The 22,279-nt window shown below is 39.6% G+C and overlaps 1 protein-coding gene across 1 annotated transcript in view; it reads right to left on the reverse strand.

Moving 5' to 3' along the window:
* Positions 1-69: 69 nt before the first annotated feature.
* gprc5ba (G protein-coupled receptor, class C, group 5, member Ba) overlaps positions 70-22,279 on the reverse strand; it is a 31,074-nt gene continuing 8,864 nt past the window's right edge. The window contains exons 2-5 of the mRNA XM_073844580.1: positions 18,407-18,466; positions 10,715-11,732; positions 10,523-10,635; positions 70-6,108 (exon numbers count right to left, since the gene is read on the reverse strand). Coding sequence (XP_073700681.1) covers positions 6,064-6,108; positions 10,523-10,635; positions 10,715-11,732 — 1,176 coding nt within the window. The 5' untranslated portion in view covers positions 18,407-18,466 and the 3' untranslated portion in view covers positions 70-6,063. The remainder of the gene's footprint in view (positions 6,109-10,522; positions 10,636-10,714; positions 11,733-18,406; positions 18,467-22,279) is intronic.

Genomic DNA, 22,279 nt, shown 5'->3' on the forward strand with positions numbered 1-22,279 from the left:
ACAAAAATAACAGTTTATAATTTTTATAGTCATGTGAATACAAAAAGGCAAACACTGTCACTGGTTGTTGAATCGTTTTATTCCATATATATTGTTTTTTGGGGAAATCGTTCTAAACATAGACATGCTGCATCACTGCACAGCTCCAGATGATAAAGTTTGAGGGCAAAACAACCAAGAGGTGAGAGATGTGAAGAACACAGAAACAAGGGAAATTCAGTAGTATGGAAGATTTCAGGAAACAGACATTATGTGCATCTCTCACTATTGTTTTTCTAATCGTATGAACATACGTAACCAACCAAACTGACATTGCCTTATTATTTTCAGTCATGTGAAAATACAGTACACAGGTTATTTTATGACGGTCATGTTAACCCTGACAAACGCGTCATGTGCGCATATTATATACACACACACATACAGGAGCTGACCAAACAACATAAACAACAAACAATATATTAATATAAAGGCTCTAATACACAACAGGACCCTTATGCCTTCACACAGCACCTTCAGTGAAATCTTTTAATGCCTGTGTAGTGGGATCCTACACCTCAGGATTGTGGCCAGATGCAAGCCGTATGCAAACGTAGATACAAATATTTCATCAATACGTTACGAGTGAGCTTTTCATTGTACTCTAGAATAATAGTTACCTTCAAATACTGTCTGTGCCGTAAAACCATACATGTTAATGTTCAGGTAGGTAACTTTTAACAGTGTAACGAACTTCAAATTGTCTGCACACCGCTCCACCATAACAGTACTTAACCTAACAGAAAAAAGTGACCATAGAAGGACGTTCGTGCTAATGCATGCTTTATCACCCCTTGCGACAGTTCTGAGAATGCAACATGTAAAGCACTTGCATTGTGTTACAAACTGCACTCTGACGCATCAAGTACCTTTGAGCAAGGTAGAAACCTAATGCTATGCCCTTCAGAACCTCTGTAAATATTAGATACTGGGGACGAGATGACATGACAGCTATTTGATTGGATCCTGCTGTTTATGAAAACATAGTCCAACTATACTAGTTTGACTATTTCTAACATTTGCCAAGAAGTTTTTAATAAACCTGCAATTCAGGTTCCCACTACTTTAAAGGGTTGATAAGCAACTAGTCCAGGGGTGTCCAATCCTGCTCCTGGAGGGACACTGTTCTCCAAGCCCAATTAAACACACCTGGATCAGCTAATCAAGCTCTTACTAGGCATACTAGAAACTTCCAGGCAAGTGTGTTGAGGCAAGTTGGAACTAAACTTTGCGGAACAGTGACCCTTCAGGACCGAGTTTGGGCACCCCTGAACTAGTAGATCACATTAAAGGGGTCATGACAATGATTTATGACTTAGTCTGAACAAGGCTTTATAGTACAGTCACCATAAATCTGATTTTGGGCATATCCGGATAGAACCTGGTTTGAATAACTGACTGTCCACACATACCCCTTCTCCACCAGCAGGAACCGGGTGCTAGTTGTGAGCCAGTGCTATTGCCGGTTCGGAGTTGGTACGACTGGTGAGACTTCTAAGAACCGGTTTGCTTTTCCATGAGCCTAGAGAGCCACGACAGAGCCAGGTCTTACATCACTGAACACGTCTCATAATTCCTAGCAAAGTTAGCCTAGTAGCACCAAACACAAACACATTAGACTTGCTCGAGAAACCGACCGGTGCACACCACCAAGTTTTTGAATTGCTCTTGCGGTTCTTCTACGCCACACACCGACTGGTCCGTGCAGTGCCGCCGCATCTTGAACAAGCTTAATGTCAACAATGGCGGACGTTTCATTGACAATGATCATGGCTGCAAATCTACAGCATCCAAACAACATGTTCGTGTTTAGATGCTATTTCAAAAATGGCAGTTTTAAGTTTCTGTCTTATTGGTCACAGTAACCCAGCCCCTGACGTTAGCAGTTCTTACTTCTGGACTAGCAATGTTTTGGTCTTACTTACGAAGAACTTTTCTTGCTTCAGAGCTGGTGCTTTGGGTGTTGAAAGACGAAGAACCAATTTGAAACTAGGCTCTGGTTCTTTCGTTTTATTAAAAATGTCGTAAGAGAAGTAACTAATAAAATTTAATGTTATTCCTTAGGGTGTAAAAATACTGTAATTGCTATTTAACGGTTTCCTAAATGGGCCTCCGAAATGAAATGCAACAAATGAGCATGATGTTGTTTGCACAGTCATCAAGGAAGCCATCAACACCATTGTTTTAAAACGTCTCAGTTTTGGTCCGTTTGCACTGAAACGCAACTAGAGTTTTCAAACTAAAACGTGTCTGCAGCGTTTTATCGAAGGACTACATTTCAATGGTCGAAAACGCAGAAGTAGTGTAAACAACAGGTGCAACCGCTGCTAAATTTATGCATTTTAACTCTCTGGGGCCTGAGGTGATTTTGGGGGTGGTAACCCTGCTGAAAAAAACAGCATATGCTGGTTAGGTATGTTTTGGTGCTGGGATGCTGGTTTTAGCTGGTATATGCTGGTCCTTTGCTGGTTTATGCTGGTCCTTTGCTGGTTTTTGCTGGTTTATGCTGGTCCTGTAGCTGGTTAATGCTGGTCCTTTGCTGGTTTATGCTGGTCCTTGACCAGCAACATGACCAGCATAAACCAGCAAAGGACCAGCATTAACCAGCAAGGGACCAGCATAAACCAGCAAAGGACCAGCATAAACCAGCTAAAACCAGCATCCCAGCACCAAAACATACCTAACCAGCATATGCTGGTTTTTTCAGCAGGGAAGTGGCAAGTTGGTTTTGGGGGGAAAAATGTCGTTGGAATAAGGCCATAAACCCATACTGAAGAGTCCTGAACAACGCTTTTGAGTAATCAGTCTTGTAGGCTAGAACAGAGGTTCTCAACTCCAGTCCTCAGGGCCCACTGCTCTGCACATTTTGTATGTCTCCCTCATTTAACGCACCTGATTCAGATCATTAGCTTGTTCGGAGAAAGATCCATGAACTGAACTGAGTTTCAGATTGAGAAACATTCAAAATGTGCAGAGCAAAAAGGGAATATGCGAGGTAGTGACAATGGCCATGAATAACAAAAATGCACTAGTGTAAATGTAGCCTGAAACTTGTAGTATCTTGTCTTTTCTGCTTGACTTGCAGTTTGCAACAACAGGTTTGTTTCTGCAAAGACCTTTATTATGTTTTCTACAACAACACTGGGCGCGTTTTAGGTTTTACATGGCAAGAGCGTAAAAAGTCTACGCTAAATTCGATCTGACCGGTCAGACTGAAATGGATTTCCAGGAATGCGATTCGAAAAGGTTTCCAAACCACATATGAATGTAGCTAGAAACGGCTTTGCAGAAATCAGATATCATGTAGTTTGCAAACATGCAAACTTGAAGTTTCAGAAGTCTGTAAAATAATAGAATACACAAGTAAAAATGACTTGCTTCCAAAGTGTTAGCACCTTCATGGACCATCCAATGGCAACTGTGAGTGTAAAGATAATTTTAGTATTTACTGATGTTTCGGTCTACATTAATCTGAATACATTTGAAAGCAATGTATGCAGGCTGCAGTACTTTTGTTGTTGTAGATCTGACTCAGAATGAGTTTATACACAGCAGGGTTGTCCAACTCTTATCCTAGAGGGCCACTGTCATGCAGAGCTCAATTGCAACCCCAATTAAACACACCTGAACCAGCTAATTAAGGTCTTCAGGATCACTAGAAACATCCACATAGGAGTGTTGGGCCAAACTGGACCTGAACTCTGCAGGACAGTGGGTCTCCAGGACAGGATTGGACACTGGTCAGGGGATATGCCCATCCTTACTTAAGTAAGTAGAAGCATCATCAAAATGAGCAATCCATTCAAATGGATGAAACATGTCATGACCCCTTTAACAACCAATAATCACAGTTCTCCTCCTAACCTCTTATTGCTTTGCAACTCACATATTAAAGTGCTAATTGACTTTTATAACTGTCCGTTTGTTTTACTGTATTCTACTTCAAGCCTTTCTAATATTTTAGGCTGTTGTTCTTTGGGTTAAATACACAGTTGTGCTTAAAGGCAAAAAAAAAAAAAGTCCTAGTCACCCTGTGGTTGGTTACTGAGGGTTTAGGCTTGATTCCATGTTAAGATAAACTACTCTCTGCAATGAAACCAAAACTGTAAGCAAAAGACATTATAAAAGACATCTATACTCGTCTACAGTGATCAGTAAAGTCTCAGGAAACTTAGGTGTGCAACAGTGAACCACACATGGGGCTCTTGGATATAGTTCACAAGGACTCCAGCAATCCATCATCACTTCTTATAGTAAACTGCTATTGTTGAAGTGTAATTTACATCTTTGCATTCTCAGAGTAAAACTGTTATTACCGGCAGCATATTGTTTGCCTTTTGTACCTTGTATAACAAGGGGACGAGGGTGGAATCGAACTCTGAATTGGACCAAGCAATCAACCAAATGTTCCCACTTGGTTGTGTGAAAACAGCCTAATACTGAACTGTAATATATATGCACTTGTGATTGGTTTAGTGGTTTAGGACTCGGCATGCATAACTATAAAGGAAATCATAGTTGTTCTCTACAACTCACTGTCCCTATGGAAGGTTACAGCACAGTAGAAGGAGCTAACATCAATGACAAAAAGACTTTCAGTAGCACATTGTCACTCTCATAGGAGAAAAAACAAAAACAAGAGACTAGACGCTCTTACCGCAGTTCTCTGATCTCTTGTACTATGGCCATGTACATACTGCAGTCGTCTTTTCAGTGCCTAAAGGGACAGTTCACCCAAAAAAATCTGTCATCCCCATACTAACCCCCACCCTCACAGCTTCAGTGAAATGCACAAAATATATTTAATCTGTTTTTGTACATAAAATAAACATCTATGTGAATTTAAACAAAGTAACCCATACAACTCTAATTATTTACAGTGAATCAAATTTCTGAATTACTTTACAGTTATTTTGTTTTTGGAGCTTGAAATCTCTGAACCCCATTGACTAAACAACTTTATGCAGCCTAATTGGGCTCTAATGTTAGGTAAAAAATAAAATAAAATTGTTAAAACACACACACACGAAAACATGTTAAAATTGGCGAAATAAAATACTGTAACTTGTGTGGGTAACTTCCCACATAGGAGTAATCACACCCAAAACTTTGCAGTGTGTATATGGCCATCATAATTCAGAATAGCAAACCTAATCTGAATTACATTAACACTCCACCCCTTGTTCTCACGTCCCTGCTTTGCTTTGTCATCGTAGATATTTCCACTGGGATCTGTCCAGCAGTAGTAGGTATCTGAAGGTTAATTGTATAACTGTTAATACGAGCAGAGCTCAAAACTGATTAAATACTTCGCAGCTCCAGTGGCGAAATGCAAGAATAATTTGATGTATAAAAATACAGCCCATTTGCAACAAGGTGTCGCTTAGAATCGAGTGAGATTTGAGCTAAAGAGTCCGTAGAAGAACGCTAAAGATTTGTCACAGCATGTTGCATGGGGATTGGCGCTACAGTTGCACACCAGTCATTCATACACAGACAACTCACGAAATAAAGAAAGAAGCTTGACCAGAAAAACCAAAGTACCGTATCCAGTTATCACAGAATGATAAAATGTCCAAGTTTTACTGCACAATCACAACTGCAGTACAGACAGATCTGGAACTTCTTCATGTAACATACAGAGCCCAATGACTTCAGGGTGAAACTGAAGCCAGAGCCAGATAAGTATTCAGGTGTATCTGAGATAGTGATAAAATTAAAATACTGTTGGAATGAAAAGCGGTTTTAATGGAGAAATGTGTGAAACTGCATCAATACCTTCACCAGTACACTTACTCAAAATCACTACAGCTATTGATGGTGCAAGAGTTGTCCAGTTTTAACATCCTTCTATCATGCTTGCCAAGTTGCTCACACATACACACACGCACACACACCCCATTATCCGAGTCCTTTCAGTGTCACTGGAGCACTGGCGGCATTCAGTCCGCATTCAGAGATTTTTATTTTACAGTGCAGGAGCTTATGCCACTTTTCCATTCACCCTTCTGCCAGACTCCTCCTTTACCAAAGCTGTCGTCCTGTGTATGTGGGAGGTGCGGATGGAACCTGTAGCAATAAGAAACAAAATTAGACAGTTAGAAGCAGGCAGGTTTACAGATATGACATGTACGGGGCGTTCCAAACGGGATATATCGCCCTCCGAAGAGCACTTCGGCGCGAAAACAATCATGGCCACCATATTAAAGGGTCGTTCCAAACCAAAATGCTCAGAACTAGCCACTTCAAAGGGCCCTACTTTGCACTGATTCTTTCCATGATGACGGCGCCTCCATGTGGTCACGGGATGATGATGAAGAAAGGTACTTCGAAAAACAGTTGCTTGATCCCCCACACCCCTCAACCCTTCAAAGCTCATAATCCGGAGGGTAAACCCTTTGAAGGGATTAGGGCATAGGGATGAGCCCTTCCGAATGGAACACAGGGGTATTTACGCCCGTTTTGTTGGGTTCGATTCAATCAAACTCAACTTTGTTTCCCTCCTTGGTGCGGATCTTTTGGGCAGGTGTGAATACAGCAATTGCACTTGCGGACCAAACAACCGCACCGAGACCCAGGTGAACAGGTCCGGTTCTAAACGAACTGTGGTACGGTTGACTTACCGGACACCCCAAACAATAGGTGTGTTTGACTTAAAGTAGCAAAGCGCAGACCACCATCTGCTGGACTAAGATTCAGATTTTATTTTCACCACTGATTTAGTTGGAGTTCAATAATTACACTACTGTCTTGCCACAAGCTACTTTAGCAGAAGTGGAAGTTCTAAAGTCAGCACAGATGGTCCTGACTATCTAGAACATTTCCTTTTTATTCTTTGTTTTAATTAGATTCACTTTTCAGAACCCACATTTTGTCTAAGAAAGAAGCTTTCAATCTTTCCTGAGCAGGAGAAATTTGCAAGTTGGTTCCTTTCTTTTCCAGTGACTTGATGGCTGTTGGGATCTAGTAAGCTAGCCACAGTCCCACTCTGATGTAGGACTGTTTTGCAAATAAGCAAGGACTAGGCCTTGGTTAAATGAAGATATTTAAGCAGCTTTTATAAAAATGCCTTAGGAGAAAACATTACAGGTGTGCCTCTTGAGTCAGAAGTAGGCGGGTGCTGAGCCTGTGGCTGTTCTATATCGCATCAAGTTCAAGACATGCTTGCATAAAGCACATCCACAAGCTCAGTACCCACCTACGTCCACTCACTATTACGAATCTACACTCCTTCCAGAAGTCTAAGATCCACTAGTGAGATACGCCTTGTTGTACCAATCACAGAGAGGCACAAAAATTACTTTTCTAGAACATTTTCATAGAAGGATCTTGTCACCCCAATACAGAATGCCAACTCCCTGAAACATTTCAGTGGAAAACTAATCTCTTTTGACACTATTTGACTTAATCCTAAAAAAACTAAACAAAAAAAACAAACCTGTCTCCTCTTTTATGTTTTCCTTTCTACTTTGAACTTATCTGAACAATGCCTGAAACATAGTATTATGAGCACTTCCTGTGTCTATTTGCTGCTTTAAGATGAATCGCTTGAGGTATTCCCCAATTGTAAGTCACTTTGGATAAAAGCATCTGCTAAATGAATAAGTGTAAATAAATATAAAATGTAGAACATATTTTAAGATATGGCTGAGTCATAGTAGATGATGTACACCTAGGAAAGTCACAAACTAGATCACTGTTAAATGAAAATAACCAATACCAAATCTCATCTCACATGTTACAATCTCAAGCAGACCTATCCAGCTACAGACATGGGCTGTGTTTCCCAAAAGCATCGCAAGCTTAAGTACATCCAGTAGGCCCATTTGGAGCTACAATCAACTTAAGCTTACAATGCTTTTGGGAAATGCAGCCCTGGTCAGTCAGTCCTTCAGCAGAACAAAGATGAATAAATATGCTCCTTCAGTCAAGGATCAGTTTTTCCTCAAACATCATGGAAAAGGAATTCTTCAAAGATTTGAGTAACAACTGGGTGGTACCACTGCCATACTATGTCTCTCAGTTGCAAGTTTGAGAAACAACTAGAGAACTTCTCAGAGTATTCAGGGGATACTTGAAAATAACCACACAAAGCTAACACCTCACTTACAGGATAGCCAAAAATGATGGTATCTTCCATCACTTGGTGTGTACCATCCCAAAAATACAGTCCAAATCAGAGATATAACTGACTCTAGTGCACGACTTGCTAGAATATCTCTCAGTGATGTACTGCTGTCTGGCCCTGACCTTCACAATATCCTGTTAGGTGTCCTCATAAAGATTTCAAAAGGATCATGTCACAGTTACAGCTGACATACAGCTGATGTTTCACTGCTTCTTGGTCTGTGAAGACTGTTGTGATGTTTTACGCTTTCGGTGGCACTGTGACAATGATTTGACTAAAGAGGCTGTGGAAATCATTGATCAGCTCTTCCTCTGTAGGAAATGACTTTAAGGCATTATCTACAGAGGAAGAGCTGATCAATGTACTTAAAATGGCCCAAAGATGCTAGCTGTCTAAAAGCTGAGGCTTCATAAAATTACTGCAAACAGGGACAAAGTAATGGACACCAGCCAAAATAAAGATCTGGTTAAAGACATCGATACTCCCACCTCTCCATGGATGACTATCCAGAAGGCAACAGTGTCAGTAGTGACAATAGCTCAATTCAGTTCACATTTTGTCCTCATCTGTGTCAGTGTAGTCAAATTATAAAGATTACTGAATATCAAGTGTCTTTTAAATCCAAACTAAGCAAGCCAAATGTGATGGTGGCAAGGAACCCAAACTCCAACAGTTGACAGAAATGAAGGGAAAAAAAGGTTTAGAAATGAGACCAACACTGTGTGACTTATCATTCCAGGCTGCATCAAGATTTTTGCTACTTCTGCTTGAAGTTCGTTCACTGCGTACTTTAAATCTTTACACTATGTGCCATTCATTCTTCTATAGCCAGCCTATTCTCAGAGGATTACCAATTAATACACTCGCCTCTGTGGTAACTGGTTTGAGTTCTATATTTGCATTTGCACATTGCTTCGTTCTCTATGAGCAGAAATCTTGCTCTTGTTTGGATAAATGTTAGCTCAGCTTCTGACAAGGCTTTGGCTGTAGCAGTGCATTGTTGGCAGGTTCTGCTCTATTTATAGTTGGGTCAAGGCCGAGAAACCCCCCACCACCACCACCACCAAAGAGACATGTACTCTCCTCCATATTACACCACTCATCACTCAAGAACCAATGTTTATGGGAAACACCGTTCGTGTACTGGAAAATCTGGCCCATAGTTTGCAAAATTAGTGGTATGACTAAAAACTCAAAACTTGTCTTTTCTTTTTAGATGTAATTTTAAAATGGCATTGTACAGACCAATTCAGTGTTTGCAAACAAGGATTGCTTTTTTTGTGGGCGGAGATAATCTGGTTGCAGAAAATTACAGTTTTCAAGTAGCAGTCTGCCCTCCAAAGGCAAAGTGCAGTAACTACACATTTGGTCAAAATTGGGTTAAGGCTTAAAATGGACTTTGTGACAACTGTTTTGTCTTGTGGCAAAGTCTCCGGGTAAAATTGTGTCACGTTGCAGAGATGAGAGATTCAACATGTTTGACTAGCTGGTGTAAAAACTTTAAAGGCATTTTTCTCAGTTTCAGTGTTGGCGTAGTTACTGCACTTTGCCTTTGGAGGGCAGTATAGAGCAATGAAATAAAAGAATAAAAAAATGGTAAATTTTTAATCCGTCCGTTTAAACGTCTGCATTTAACTTCAAATGGCATCTTTGACAACAGTATTCCTATAAAAATTAGCACTAACAGCTAACACTTACTTAAATGAACTGCACTAACAGAGCAATCGCCTCAGAGTTCGTTTTAATCGAACCAAACATGACGAGTGTGAACATGCCCATAAAGCTTGCTGATGTATTGGAATACCCTCCAGATGTGATGGTTGTCTGAAGCCTGTCTAGATGGCGCAAGAGTCTTAAATGCCTCAAAAAGATGCATCGTACCATGACTTCTCACACTGTGTCTACACCGGACGCGAGCGGCACGGTATGATGCAACAAAATACAATATAACCTATTATGTCATCTACACTTGATGTGGCGTGGCACAACATGGCAAATCCCCGACAGTAAACTGCTGTTGCGTTCTATTTATGACGTGCTCACACAGTTGAACTGATTTGCAATGGTCGCTTTGTTGCGTCTAGTGTAAACAGACTTTAGAATCTGGTGTAGACACGGTGGTCAGATCCACAAAGGAATCAATGCAGTATGGCAGCTATGCAGGGTCACATATGTAACCAAGATGTTCCCTTTAATATGTTCGGTCGACACTGCATCAGTGGGGAACTAGAATACCACAGGACCACACTTCAAAGTGACTGCCATCAGCCGGTGAATTTATGCACTGAGAACCAAGAACCAACAGGGTAGTGTACTAGAACCACTATATAAAAAAATATAAAGTTAAATACTCACTGCTCCTCCATTTAGTATCATGGTCATCTCAGTTGGTTGGTAGACGTTACTTCTGAAAGGTGCACTGGGTCTGGCCCCTGTATTACCATTATGATGGCTACCAGTTCTCAACCCTAAAACATTAGAGGATGGATGTTAGGATCTGTTTAATGTATATTAAAATGATATATTAATCTTCGTGCCTAGTTGTACCTGCAGCATTTTCATCAAACGCGTATCCCTGGTTCTCCACAAACTGCCTGTGGGAAAGTGGGATGTCCTCGTCAAGGCTGGCCTCTCTCATGCGTGATGAATTCTGAGATGTGTCAAAGTAGTCTGGAGCTGAAGGCTGAGCTGGTGCTCGAAGACAGGCATGAGCTTCAGGAGCAGCATGGCACACCAATAACAACCAACCCTGTGCTACCAGAGCCACAGCCAATGCTGGATCATCCCAGTCCGGAGACTTCCCAAGTACTTCGTTTCCATAGACGTAGAAACCCACCCAAGCCACCCACAGAAGAATGGACAGCAAGCAGGAGACTAAAAGCCACACAACATTGCAGTGCCATTGTCGTGCCTTCCCACACAGCGCTAATGTTGCGGTTACGAGGGCAGCCAACAGGAGTGCTACCACATAAACACAAGCGAGCGCAAAGTCCAGTGGCTGATACTCACAAGCCGGGTTACCCTCCCGTAGGACTGTTAGAAGAAGCCACTCTACAGCAATGATACCTTGCACCGCTGATAACCCTAGCGCTAGTCCAACGAGGGCACAACCACCTGGGCTACGAGACTCACGTGCCAGCCTGCGCAACCTTAAGCCCTGTGCTAACATGCAGGCAAAGCAAAGTGAGAAAAACAAACCCCAAAGGGCTCGTCGCACAACACAAATACTCTCGTTATGCTCAATAAGGTATGCAAAGCTTAGCCCAAACAGCCCGAGAATGCCCGTTAACAGTAAGAGAACCGGACCGATGCCACTTCGCTTTGGTGCCTCGGTCACTGAGTGCAAGCGGCACAGTAGTACCATCAACAGTAAAATGGCAGCTAACACACCAGCCGCTGCTACGACCTCCACTACCACGCCCCATATAGCATCCAGGTCACATAAGAGAGTGTATGGTCTTGGAGGTCCAAATCTGCAGCCAAATGGGACCGTCGGCTTCTCATCTTGAGACAAACTCACTCCCAGCCCAGTGACCAGCAAGAACGCGACATGAAATAATGACATCTGAGAAAGAGAGAAAACGAGAACGAGTCAGTCTTTGAGCAATTTGTACAATTCTTTTTAAATTTGGTCTGAAACATACAGTGGCCCAAAAATATTTTCGACAGAAGTACCATTTAAAGTGTGGATGTCATTGCATTATATCAAATATTATTTGAAAATGACTGGTTTTTTGTCCCTTCAATTTTCTGAACATTTTGGACACCATTATGCAGGTTCCCGATTTTGTTTAGGAGGTCTCCTACAATAGGTTGACATGCATCCAAAGTCAAAAAGTAATGCTTATTTCATATTTGTTTCTCAAATAGTCTGAAATGGTTCAAAGATTTCTAAAGATTTTTTTTTCCGCAAGCCTACTCTTTGATTGGTTAGATGGCTCAGTCTGTTGTGACTGGTCTACTGCGTACAGTGTGACTTTTAGCTCTGAAGGCTTCCTCAATACTTAGTGATTGTAAACACTAAACTACAGTAACGATGGTATCGATTTTACTACAATCAATTCAAGCCAGGGTCTAATGATGAAACATTGGAAGAACATTTCAAACCTCCATCGCAAGGACAAATTAAGCAGGACGTTTCTCAGTGGTTTAGTTTTTCTTAGATTGTGGTGAATTTTAAAAAGCGTTTTTCCATCTACAAACAAATGTAAACATAACAATAACAGTAATCTTGTTGTGAGTGCAGTTTTTGCTTGTGTTGTGTTTTTGTTTGAGTACAGGGCCTTTGACCTTGTTTCATTGGCTGTGTGCTCTTGTCATCTGTTCATTGTGTTGTCTAGTCTTGTGCATTTTGTTGAAGCACATGGCTTGTGGTTTTTTTAGGTGCAACTACTGCAGATATAAAAGTAAGCATAGAGGAAAATATAGTAAAATTATAGCCCAATAGCTCTAACATCGTTCATGTGAAGTTCACCTGTTTGCATCAGCTGTTTAGTATATAATATTCTTCTTGAAACATGTCAGTAATTCATAGGATCTATTCTAGCAGCATATTACTGAGACAGCTCAAGGCAAAAAGAGCTAGTCTTGCATTAAATTCCCAGGCTGGATGGGCCGCACTCCAGCCATGCTTATCACCTCACTAATGTGCCAGGACAAAGAGGTGATGAGGAAGCAGCAGGTGTGGATTTGTTTATGTGCAGGCAGTCTTGCATTGATAAATTTATCTCTGTTACATCATGAAGACAAGTACAAAATGAGGTTTAAATATAAGCCGTTATATTTCCAAGACTTTTAATATGTTAAAAGATCATAGAAAATTTGAGCCAAGTTTGACACTTGTGATCTATGGGATGTGTTGGACCAACAAATCTTATCCATGTAGATCCAACATCGCAAACTGCAGGACTTTTCTGCTAATGTCTTGGTGCCAGATACCACAGGATACATGCAGAGGTCTTGCTGAGTCCATGCCTCAACGCATCAGAGCTGTAAGGGGGGACTGGATTGGCTGTGGCATGTGAGGCAGGTTATTTGTCTTTCTGCATATAGGCCGACTCCTCTAGGAGTGTGGCAACATCATGGGCCCTTGTTAAGGGTGCTTCCTTCAGTTTGAATGGTGACTGTCTTAAAAGCCTCTGTATACGTCTGTTTTGGATTAGTTTTGGCTCCTGCATTACAGGTCTATTTAATGGGACTTCTAATGAACATAGCCTTACTAGCAAGCGTAGTGCACCAACAGGCCAAGTGTTTGGCAGCTACTTTTTGTATGGTGTGACATAATATCGCTCCAATTATGTCATTATACAGTGTTAAGTGAGTGATTTAAATGATAGTATACAGTAATAAACTTCAAGATGATATTTAAAGCTGCAGTCTGTAACTTTTGGTGCTCTAGCGGTTAATGAACAGAACAGAGCTACTTATTATAGGTGTATCATAGCGATTCAGGATAAGCCAAAAACACAGTTTGGAAAATGGATTCATGATGTACTCAATATTATATAAATTTTGTAAATATTGAACACAAAAGTTGTTACGGGCTGCACCTTTAATCATGTGTTGAATTTAACAGAGTTTATAAATTGAATTTTCTGAAAGTAAAATTAAGCGTAATATCTAGGGCTGGGCGGTATACCTTTTCATACCGAATACCGGTGTTTTTTTTTTTAATGATATTCATTTTTCATATACCCCAATACCGGTGAGTGTGTGCGTACAAAGCGCTGGGAACACGTATGTTGACGCAAACAGAAACCGCAGCTTGCACGTGCTTGTCTGAAGCAACACATCTGAGGTGTGGACGTATTTCAGTATATCTGAGAAAGACCCAGGGTTAGCGATTTGCAAAACTTGTAATGCCGAAATTTCAAGAGGGGGTGTGTCTGCAGAGATGAGAGCAGAGATCGGCGCATTGTGCGCAGACAGATGTAGCTTTCAGTGAGAGAAAAACAATGGCTTTACGTTGGTGTTACGTCGCAATATTTTAAAGATATGTCTTTTCTATATACTGTATTTTTATTAATATTTATGCTTTAAAGCCAATGGATATCACACAAGCAACGTGGAAACTGATCAATATGTTAAAGTGAAAGTAAAAACTGACTTTCAGCATCTGATGTGCATTCTTTCAGACAATGAGAGACGATTATACTTCATATGCTGATATTAATTTAGTCCCTTAATATTTTTCTTGTGCCCCGAACATGGTGGGAAAAATAAATAAAAAAGAAACGTATTTTGTGTAAGGTTTGTTTTTGAAAGTCTTAAATAAAGCTCTTAATTTTCATTGATGACTGCAGTGTTATTAGGGGGTTATGAAAGTCATAATTATGATTTCAGGTGGTCTAAAATGTGGGGACTGAAAGACAAGAATTGCGATGAAACTTCAAAAGGCTATCCATTGAATAAATATGAGCGCTGCACGTTTCAAAATCATTTGTTGCGCTACTTTGTATACTACCATTCTGACAGCGCCTCCTGCTGGAAGAGAAACGCGTAGACTTGTAAATGTGAACTGGTGAAGAATGCACAATAAAGTGTTGTGTATTTTGACTGCAAATCATGAATTCTGATTTCTTCACCTCATTACAATTATGAGTTCCACTGTCACTTCTTTGTGAACAGCAGCATTTTGTGAGACCAATCAAACCTGGGTTAATACTAGTCCGGTCAATGTAAGCCAATATACTGCAGTAATTATTCTCTAATTTATTAGGAAATGTGGTTAACACCTAGTCATGCATGAAAAAAAAAAAATACCGTCATATACCGTGATACCGTATAATTTTGAAAAATACCGTGATATAAATTTTTGGTCATACCGCCCAGCTCTAGTAATATCTGATCATTTTTACCGCTCTTGGGATTCCGTAAGGTCTCTTTTTATGAGACAGCTTTTTCTAACGAGCTGATGATCTGAATCATCAGTGGGCGTTAGATAAGAGAGATACAAAGAGTGCAAAACGGATTGCAATTGAAAAATCACTGCCTTGAAGTTCGAAATGGTTAAGCGTAGCTTTTCTGACTCAAAGAACCCACTTTTTCCATGGCGTTCATTTTCTTCTAGTCTGGTTTAATAATGTGTCAGTCCGTCAGTCAAATGCCTGAGACACGAATTTCTTGTTCATTGCATTGATATTTTTTTGCATAGATTTTTCTTCTGTTCCTTTAGAGTCGCCGCTACTCCAGACATTTCCTCTAGTCTAGTCTGCTTTGCTTTGAAAGACATCTTGCCCTGAGATTGGCAAACCAACCAAATGGCAGAAAACTACTTGAATGGCTGTGTGGTCAATATGTATCTTACACTAGCGCTAGCTTTCAGTGTAGACTATGTGACTAGACCCGCACATCCCTATACTGGCCTATTTCTATGAAAACATCAGCTAATTTATTCACAAGGTCATGGTTTTGCTCAGAGTCTTGTTGCACAAAGAGGACCAATTAGATTAGATCCATTTCAAGGCAAGCTTTGAGTCCTAGTAAAGGTTCAGAAGCTGGCTGGTGCGTGATGCAGTTTCCTCAATGTTTCCTGACAACCGTTGTGTTGTTTGTTTTAACTGAGACTGTTGATACTGTTGAATCTTGTTTTCTAGAACGATAATGACTTGTGTCCCATTTTGGAGAGTGTAAAGCCTCAAGTCTCAATTTCCACGTTGCAATGATCTTTTGGTATTGCACCAGTGAAGAGTTCCTGGGGGGTCCTGAGGCCATTGTCAGTTTTGTTATCAACAGTACGCATGTTTCTCCGGTTCTAGGGTTGTTGTAATTCGCAAGCCTTAGCAAAGTGGTTCGGTTTCCTACATTTTTTACACTGCTTCTTCATGGCATTTATCCTTGTCTCTGTGCACCTGCATGCATCCACTTTGTGGGTTCTGTACCTTCTGTACCACAATTACAATGTTTTTTTTTTCTTCATGGATATGCATGTTGCCTCACTTGAACACAGGATGTGCAGTTTGTGCAGTCTTGTTTCACGTGCGGCCTAGCCTTAGTTTTGAGCTTTTATGTGAGTGCATGCTACATCAATGCCTTATTCTAGGATTAGATCTGGTCCAAACCAAGAATACCATGCTGCACACTCTATGTGACCAGCTCCAGCTCGATTGCCAAAACAGGGGTGGCCAAACTTGGTCCTGGAGGGTTGGTGTCCTGCAGAGTTAGCTCAACACACCTGACAGGAAGTTTCTAGTATGCCTAGTAAGAGCCTGATTGGCTGGTTCAGGTTTGTGTAATTGGGGTTGGAGCTAAACTCTGCAGGCCCTCCAGGACCAAGTCTGGGCACTTCTGGCCTGGAAGTTTTAAGATAGTCCGCAGACCTTAATTATCCAGTTAGGTGTGTTTAATTAGAGTTGGAGCTAAATTCTCTAGGACAGTGGCTCTCCAGGAGCATAAAATCATTAGAGCTACTTAAACAGTACTGTGTCTTGATGGTTATTTATGTATTGAACTGACATAGGCTATATCTGTACACAAACTTCAATAAACTGTAAAGTAGGAGTAATTAAAAGTATTTATATCAGCTGCCAGAAGTAAATGTTGGGAATTAATATTACAATCTGTTCAGCCAGCAAACATTCAGTGTTTATAGTCTATCAGCTCCAAGAAATATCACTTTCCTGGCCAGAGAAAACAACTTTCATATAGTACTAATAACATTAAAGCATATATTACAGCACAGATCAGCTCATTAAAGTGAGCAGTAAACACAATCAAACTCGGGTGCATGTACACAGAAGTTTATTGAACTAATCTATGGAAATAACTTCTCAGAACTAAAAAATATTAAGTAGGAGTCGGTATTCCAGTTAAAGCACCTTATTAAAGGGGTCACAATAGCTTGTCCTATTCTTGCATTGGCTTTGTCACTGAGTGTGTGTCCTGACGTAGTTTAGTTGAAAGTCCTAATAGTTTCTTCTGTAGTTAGAGATGCTCGATTGAGAGAGGTGGTGATGAAGTTGTGCTCGAGATCCAGAATTAAACAAAAAAGATGAACTTCAATCATGTTGTTCTGCCATGATTGATGACAGAAGTGTTGTTGGACTCTCAGACTGGGTGGAAAGGTCATATATTTGGAGCGCAGTTGGGTGAGACCCCGTGGATCCACTGGCTCCTGGGTAAAACGAAGTCCTGCGGTGTTGAGGTTAACCAGATATCTCTTTCTATAGCCGACTTAGAGGTCGCACCTCTCGAAGGGCGCTTGTCAAATATAAAAGGTGTAAGTTTTAACAAGAAAAAGTTTCTTTTTTCTCAACTACAGCTTATTTGGATAATCAAGAGTGGGCTTGCAGAATTGTGCGGCATTAAACTCTGATTAGTGTAATAAAAGTTCCAATTAAGTTATGAAGATGAGGTACAGCCCAGTATCCATGAAGTTAAAAGAAGATCATTGCACGCAGATTGGGTTACATTAACGAACGATTCAGTCATTAAACATGCATTGCACATGTGGGTTATCACACCAGATGGCATGGTTCAAACGGTGGGTTGTGCAAAGCACTACAGCTTGCTTCACATATTAAGTTCAGCAACAGTTCAAGGTCAATTTATTTTTATCATTTGTGACCCTGGACCACAAAACCAGTCTTAAGTCCCTGGGGTATATTTGTAGCAATAGCCAAAAATACATTGCACGCGTCAAAATTATAGATTTTACTTTTATGCCAAAAATCATTAGGAAATTAAGTAAAGATCATGTTCCATGAAGATTTGTGTAAAATTCCTACTGTAAATATATCAAAGTGTAATTTTTGATTAGTACTATGCATTGTTAAGAGCCTAATTTGGACAACTTTAAATGCGATTTTCTCAGTATTTAGATTTTTTTGCACCCTCAGATTCCAGATTTTCAAATAGATGCATCTCGGGCCAAATATTGTCCTATCCTAACAAACCATACATCAATAGAAAGCTTATTTACTGAGCTTTCATGTGATGTATACATCTCAGTTTTGTAAAATTTAACCTTATGACTGGTTTTGTGGTCCAGGGTCACATTTATAAGTTTATGACTGACCTAAGCAGCAATCATAGTGATTTTGTAAGACACCTGATATTTTGGTGTCTAATGCAATGACATTCAGGCACGTGCAACATTATTGTCCAAATAGTTTCTTAGGCCACTGTACGTAGAAGTAGTTTTTAAGGTTCGTAGTTTAAGTTTCTCCGGTGCATGTGTAAATACCTTAAATAGCATAATGGGTTAACCAACTAAAACAGGCAATAATTTGAACAGCTTACCTTAGTATAAGATATAATCCGTGGTAGTTGCCTTGAAAATTATGGTCTAAGAGATGGACCCTGCACAGAAAAATAAATGTTTTAGTATATACATTTCATGTTACATGGATGAAAAAGATTATCTCTGAATTAAATGTCTGAAAACACTTTGGGAGGATTCAAACCATGTATTTTTATGGTACTGGTAGTGTGTTTATATAAGCAATGGAATGGAGAGCATTCATGTGTTGATGGTATGGTTGTGTGAGACAGTTCAAACACTGATTATTTATAGGGCGCACATGCTCAGGGCTTTATAAATAACCTGTAACAATATACAGCAGTGGGCAAAAGCAAAATGTCTCATTAGAATAACAAGCTTTTTAAATAGTCCTCCACAACTCTTCACATTACACTGTGAAAGCCCCATCACAAAGGCTGACAATGAGGAAAGTATTAAATCACATAAACTAACACTACGTTGTGTTTTGTGTTAAAAGGAAATTACTATAAAAGTAAAATCAGGACAAATTTCAAGTGGGTTCGTATGTGCCATATAAACCCACTATGAGTGTTTTGAAGTAAAGGCTTTCAATTTCTTAGACACTCATGATTTATTTTGGATTAAACAGGCCAGATATGGCATTTTTCAGCGTCTAATTAACAATAACATCTACATACCATTCTAACATAACAGTCTAAACATTTTCTTAGTCCCTTTAACATAAGGTCTATAATTTTTCAGTGATATTTCTCCCTTAGTGTAGCAAGTTTATGAGACTTCCCTTCGTTTTTAGAGCCTATAGCCCATAGTCCCTTAAGTAATATGTACTAAGGACATTTTCAGAGAACCAATATGGTCACTACAATTAAAATTGTGAAAGTGGGTAAAATCAGTTCTGGTCCTCAAATCTGACAGTTGAAGAAGTATTCTAGGAGAACGCATTAAAATCTTCACATTTGATTTCATTTGCCGTTTACACAACAACGTTTTCAGACAAAAACAGGAAACTTACGCATTTTTCCTGTTTACATGACAATACTTTTGAAAATGGGTTTCGAAGTGCAAGTTTTTGAAAACACCACCGTTATCGTTTCTGTAAAAACACCGAATACGGCAATCTTTGAAAACAGTGATGTTTTAGTAGTTGAATTCCCCTAAAATTAAAGATATGAGAGCAAAAATGCGTTAATGCATGGGCTTTTATCTTAAATGATATGGTTTACCAGTTCAGCAAACAAGAAGTTAATATTTTGTGACGTTTTAGAAACAATATTGTCAGCATTTGCTAAATTTCACAAACTAAAATAGCTCCAAATAAAACCACAGCAGAACTGTTGTCTTTCCCAGTAACCCACAGCAGCATTTCACCAGTGAATCAATCAACATTTTTGAACAAATCAAATGAGGCAATGATATAGCAACCCATTCATAAAAGGGTCACTGTATGCCAAATGGGATAAACCTATCTATGAAGGGTGCTTCACAGTAAGAACAACCATAGCCGCCATAATGAAGGGTCATTCAAAACCGAAGAGCTCAAAATTGGCCACGTGAAAGAACTCACAATTTATCTCCCATGATTCTTTGCGCAGGTTTAATTGTGTAACGATGGCCCCTCCTTAACAGTCTCAGCAAGACGACGCAGAAATGCATTCCAAGGAAGTTTTTTTGGTAGCCTACAACCGTCATCCTTTCAAAGCGTTTCCCAAAAGCAACTGTGGTTGCAAATTTCGTCACTACCAATGGAGTTCAATGGAACTTGTTACCATAGTAAACGGACAATGCTTTTGGGAAATGCACCCCTGAATGGTAATGTATTTGGAATTAGGGAGTTGCCCTTGTAACCAGCAGGCTGTATTAGTGAGACTTATTTTGCTATGTGTGCTGCTTTGAATGTGCCATCAAGTCTCATTTTCATAGAAATATTGTAGAGCGCGATATAATGTTGGCATATTTAAATAAAGGTTTAAAAATACAAATGTTGCCAAACTCAAAGATTTTAAAATGTAAAAGAAAACCAAACTGGACACAAGAACAGCTGTTACTTCTTGCCCGACCTATAAATAAACACCAAGGATATAATCTAAGGAAATATTGGATTTGGGATGACCTCCAAACTAAAAAAAAGATACATGGGAAAACGTGCGTGCAAATAAATGCAGTTTTGAGTGAGGTTAGAAACAATCAGAGAACTTGTAATGGTTATAATGGGAACTGTACTTGTTTTAATGGTAACTGTAATGGTGCCTGTTGGTCTCTTCCGGTAATTGGTCGCTTTCTATTGTTGGCTTGTCCCAAATGCATCACAGGAAACCATTTTTTAATTACTTTAATGGTTAAAAGTTGATGGTTTGTAATATTTGTAGTGGAAATCATTCGTATTTCTGTGATGGTTTTATTGGTTTTTTTTTCAGCAGGGAGAATAGGCCTAGTTTGTGATTTGGTCTTAGTGACTTCCTACTCCTAGCTGATTTACTCTTTCAGCAGTACTTCATTTAGAATTGACATCTTATTTTTAAGATTTTCTCCTAAATCGGCAAGTTTAAACTACTTTTAGCCTTAAGTTGTTTCCCTGGAGGCGGTCATATGCCTATGTATTTGCCCGTGTGTCGCCACAAATCTCCAAAGTCCAAATGAGCCATTTGCGGACCTTCCTTCAAGTTTTATAGCTTGAAATATCTTCATTATAAAGAGATCTTATATGTCAAAAGATCAAGGCAAATTTGATTTCATGTCCTCCTCATGATTTAAAATAAACTTGCCATCAGTTGCTTTGGTATGAGCATTGCCTCAAAAGCAAATAGAGGCCATTATAATCACGGATGCCTGTCTACACTGGGTACAGTGTACAGATGCCAGTTCAATTTCTTTTAAATTCACAGTGCAAAGAAGAGTTTGCAAAGAAACTTCTGTTGAAAGAGCCAGCTGGATTTTGTGTGACAGCAGCTGCATCAGAAACCGCAAGTACACAATTTTATAACGCTTTGTCTGTAAATGATGTTTTATAGATAGATATATTTGTCTTTTTAACAATTCAATCACTTAGTATCTCTTTAGGAATACTGCAATTTTCAAGGGTTTTCCAGGCTTTAAGTTTCAAAAACTTCATGCACTTTAAGCACCATGTACAAACCCTGATGCATGAATCAAGAAATTCAGCATTGCCATTAATAACAGTGAAAAAAGCTGACCTTCAAATGCAGAATCACATATTATACAAAGCCAATAAAGTTCAATTAATTCAATTATTGTGCCTGTTATTCCTTTATTCATAGTGGACTATAATCAGTAAATGTTCCGTCACAAATTAGCATATTCTATAAAATCCTAATTTAGTTTATGATTGGTTTAAATGTTCAATTAGATTCATTTCTTTTTCATTTTAAAAGATCAGCTGTTTATAAAGTCACCTAAACCATTTTTAAGGGTGTGTTCACACTTATGTTTGATTCGATTGAAACAAACTCAGAGCAGGACTGCTAAAAAAGATGGTCTTGAGGCTAAAGTTGTGTTCGTGCCGGAATTTACAGAATGTGTTCGACTTAGGGTGCTTTCACACCTGGCACCTTGTTTAAGAAACTGGAGCGTTTCCCCCCCTTAGCTTGGTTTGTTTGGACATATGTGAAAATGGCAATTGTGCTCGGATTTGTGCCAAAACAATCGGTCCAAACTCGCTCGAATTGGTCTGCTCAGCACAGCTTTAAGTCAAATACACCTAATGCTGTCTGCTGGACTAAGTTTGCTTATTGTTATTGTTTATTTTCACCACTTGCAAACTCACAAAGAGCTCATAAAAGGCACTTGACCTCCTTGTTGCTCCGTGTTTCCCCTGTGCTCATTTTGTTTTAGATACACCGTTCATTCCCTTCGTGAAACCATGTCATTGCTTC

The sequence above is a fragment of the Garra rufa genome, chromosome 1, assembly GCF_049309525.1.
Source record: "Garra rufa chromosome 1, GarRuf1.0, whole genome shotgun sequence".
Taxonomy (NCBI): Eukaryota; Metazoa; Chordata; class Actinopteri; order Cypriniformes; family Cyprinidae; genus Garra; species Garra rufa.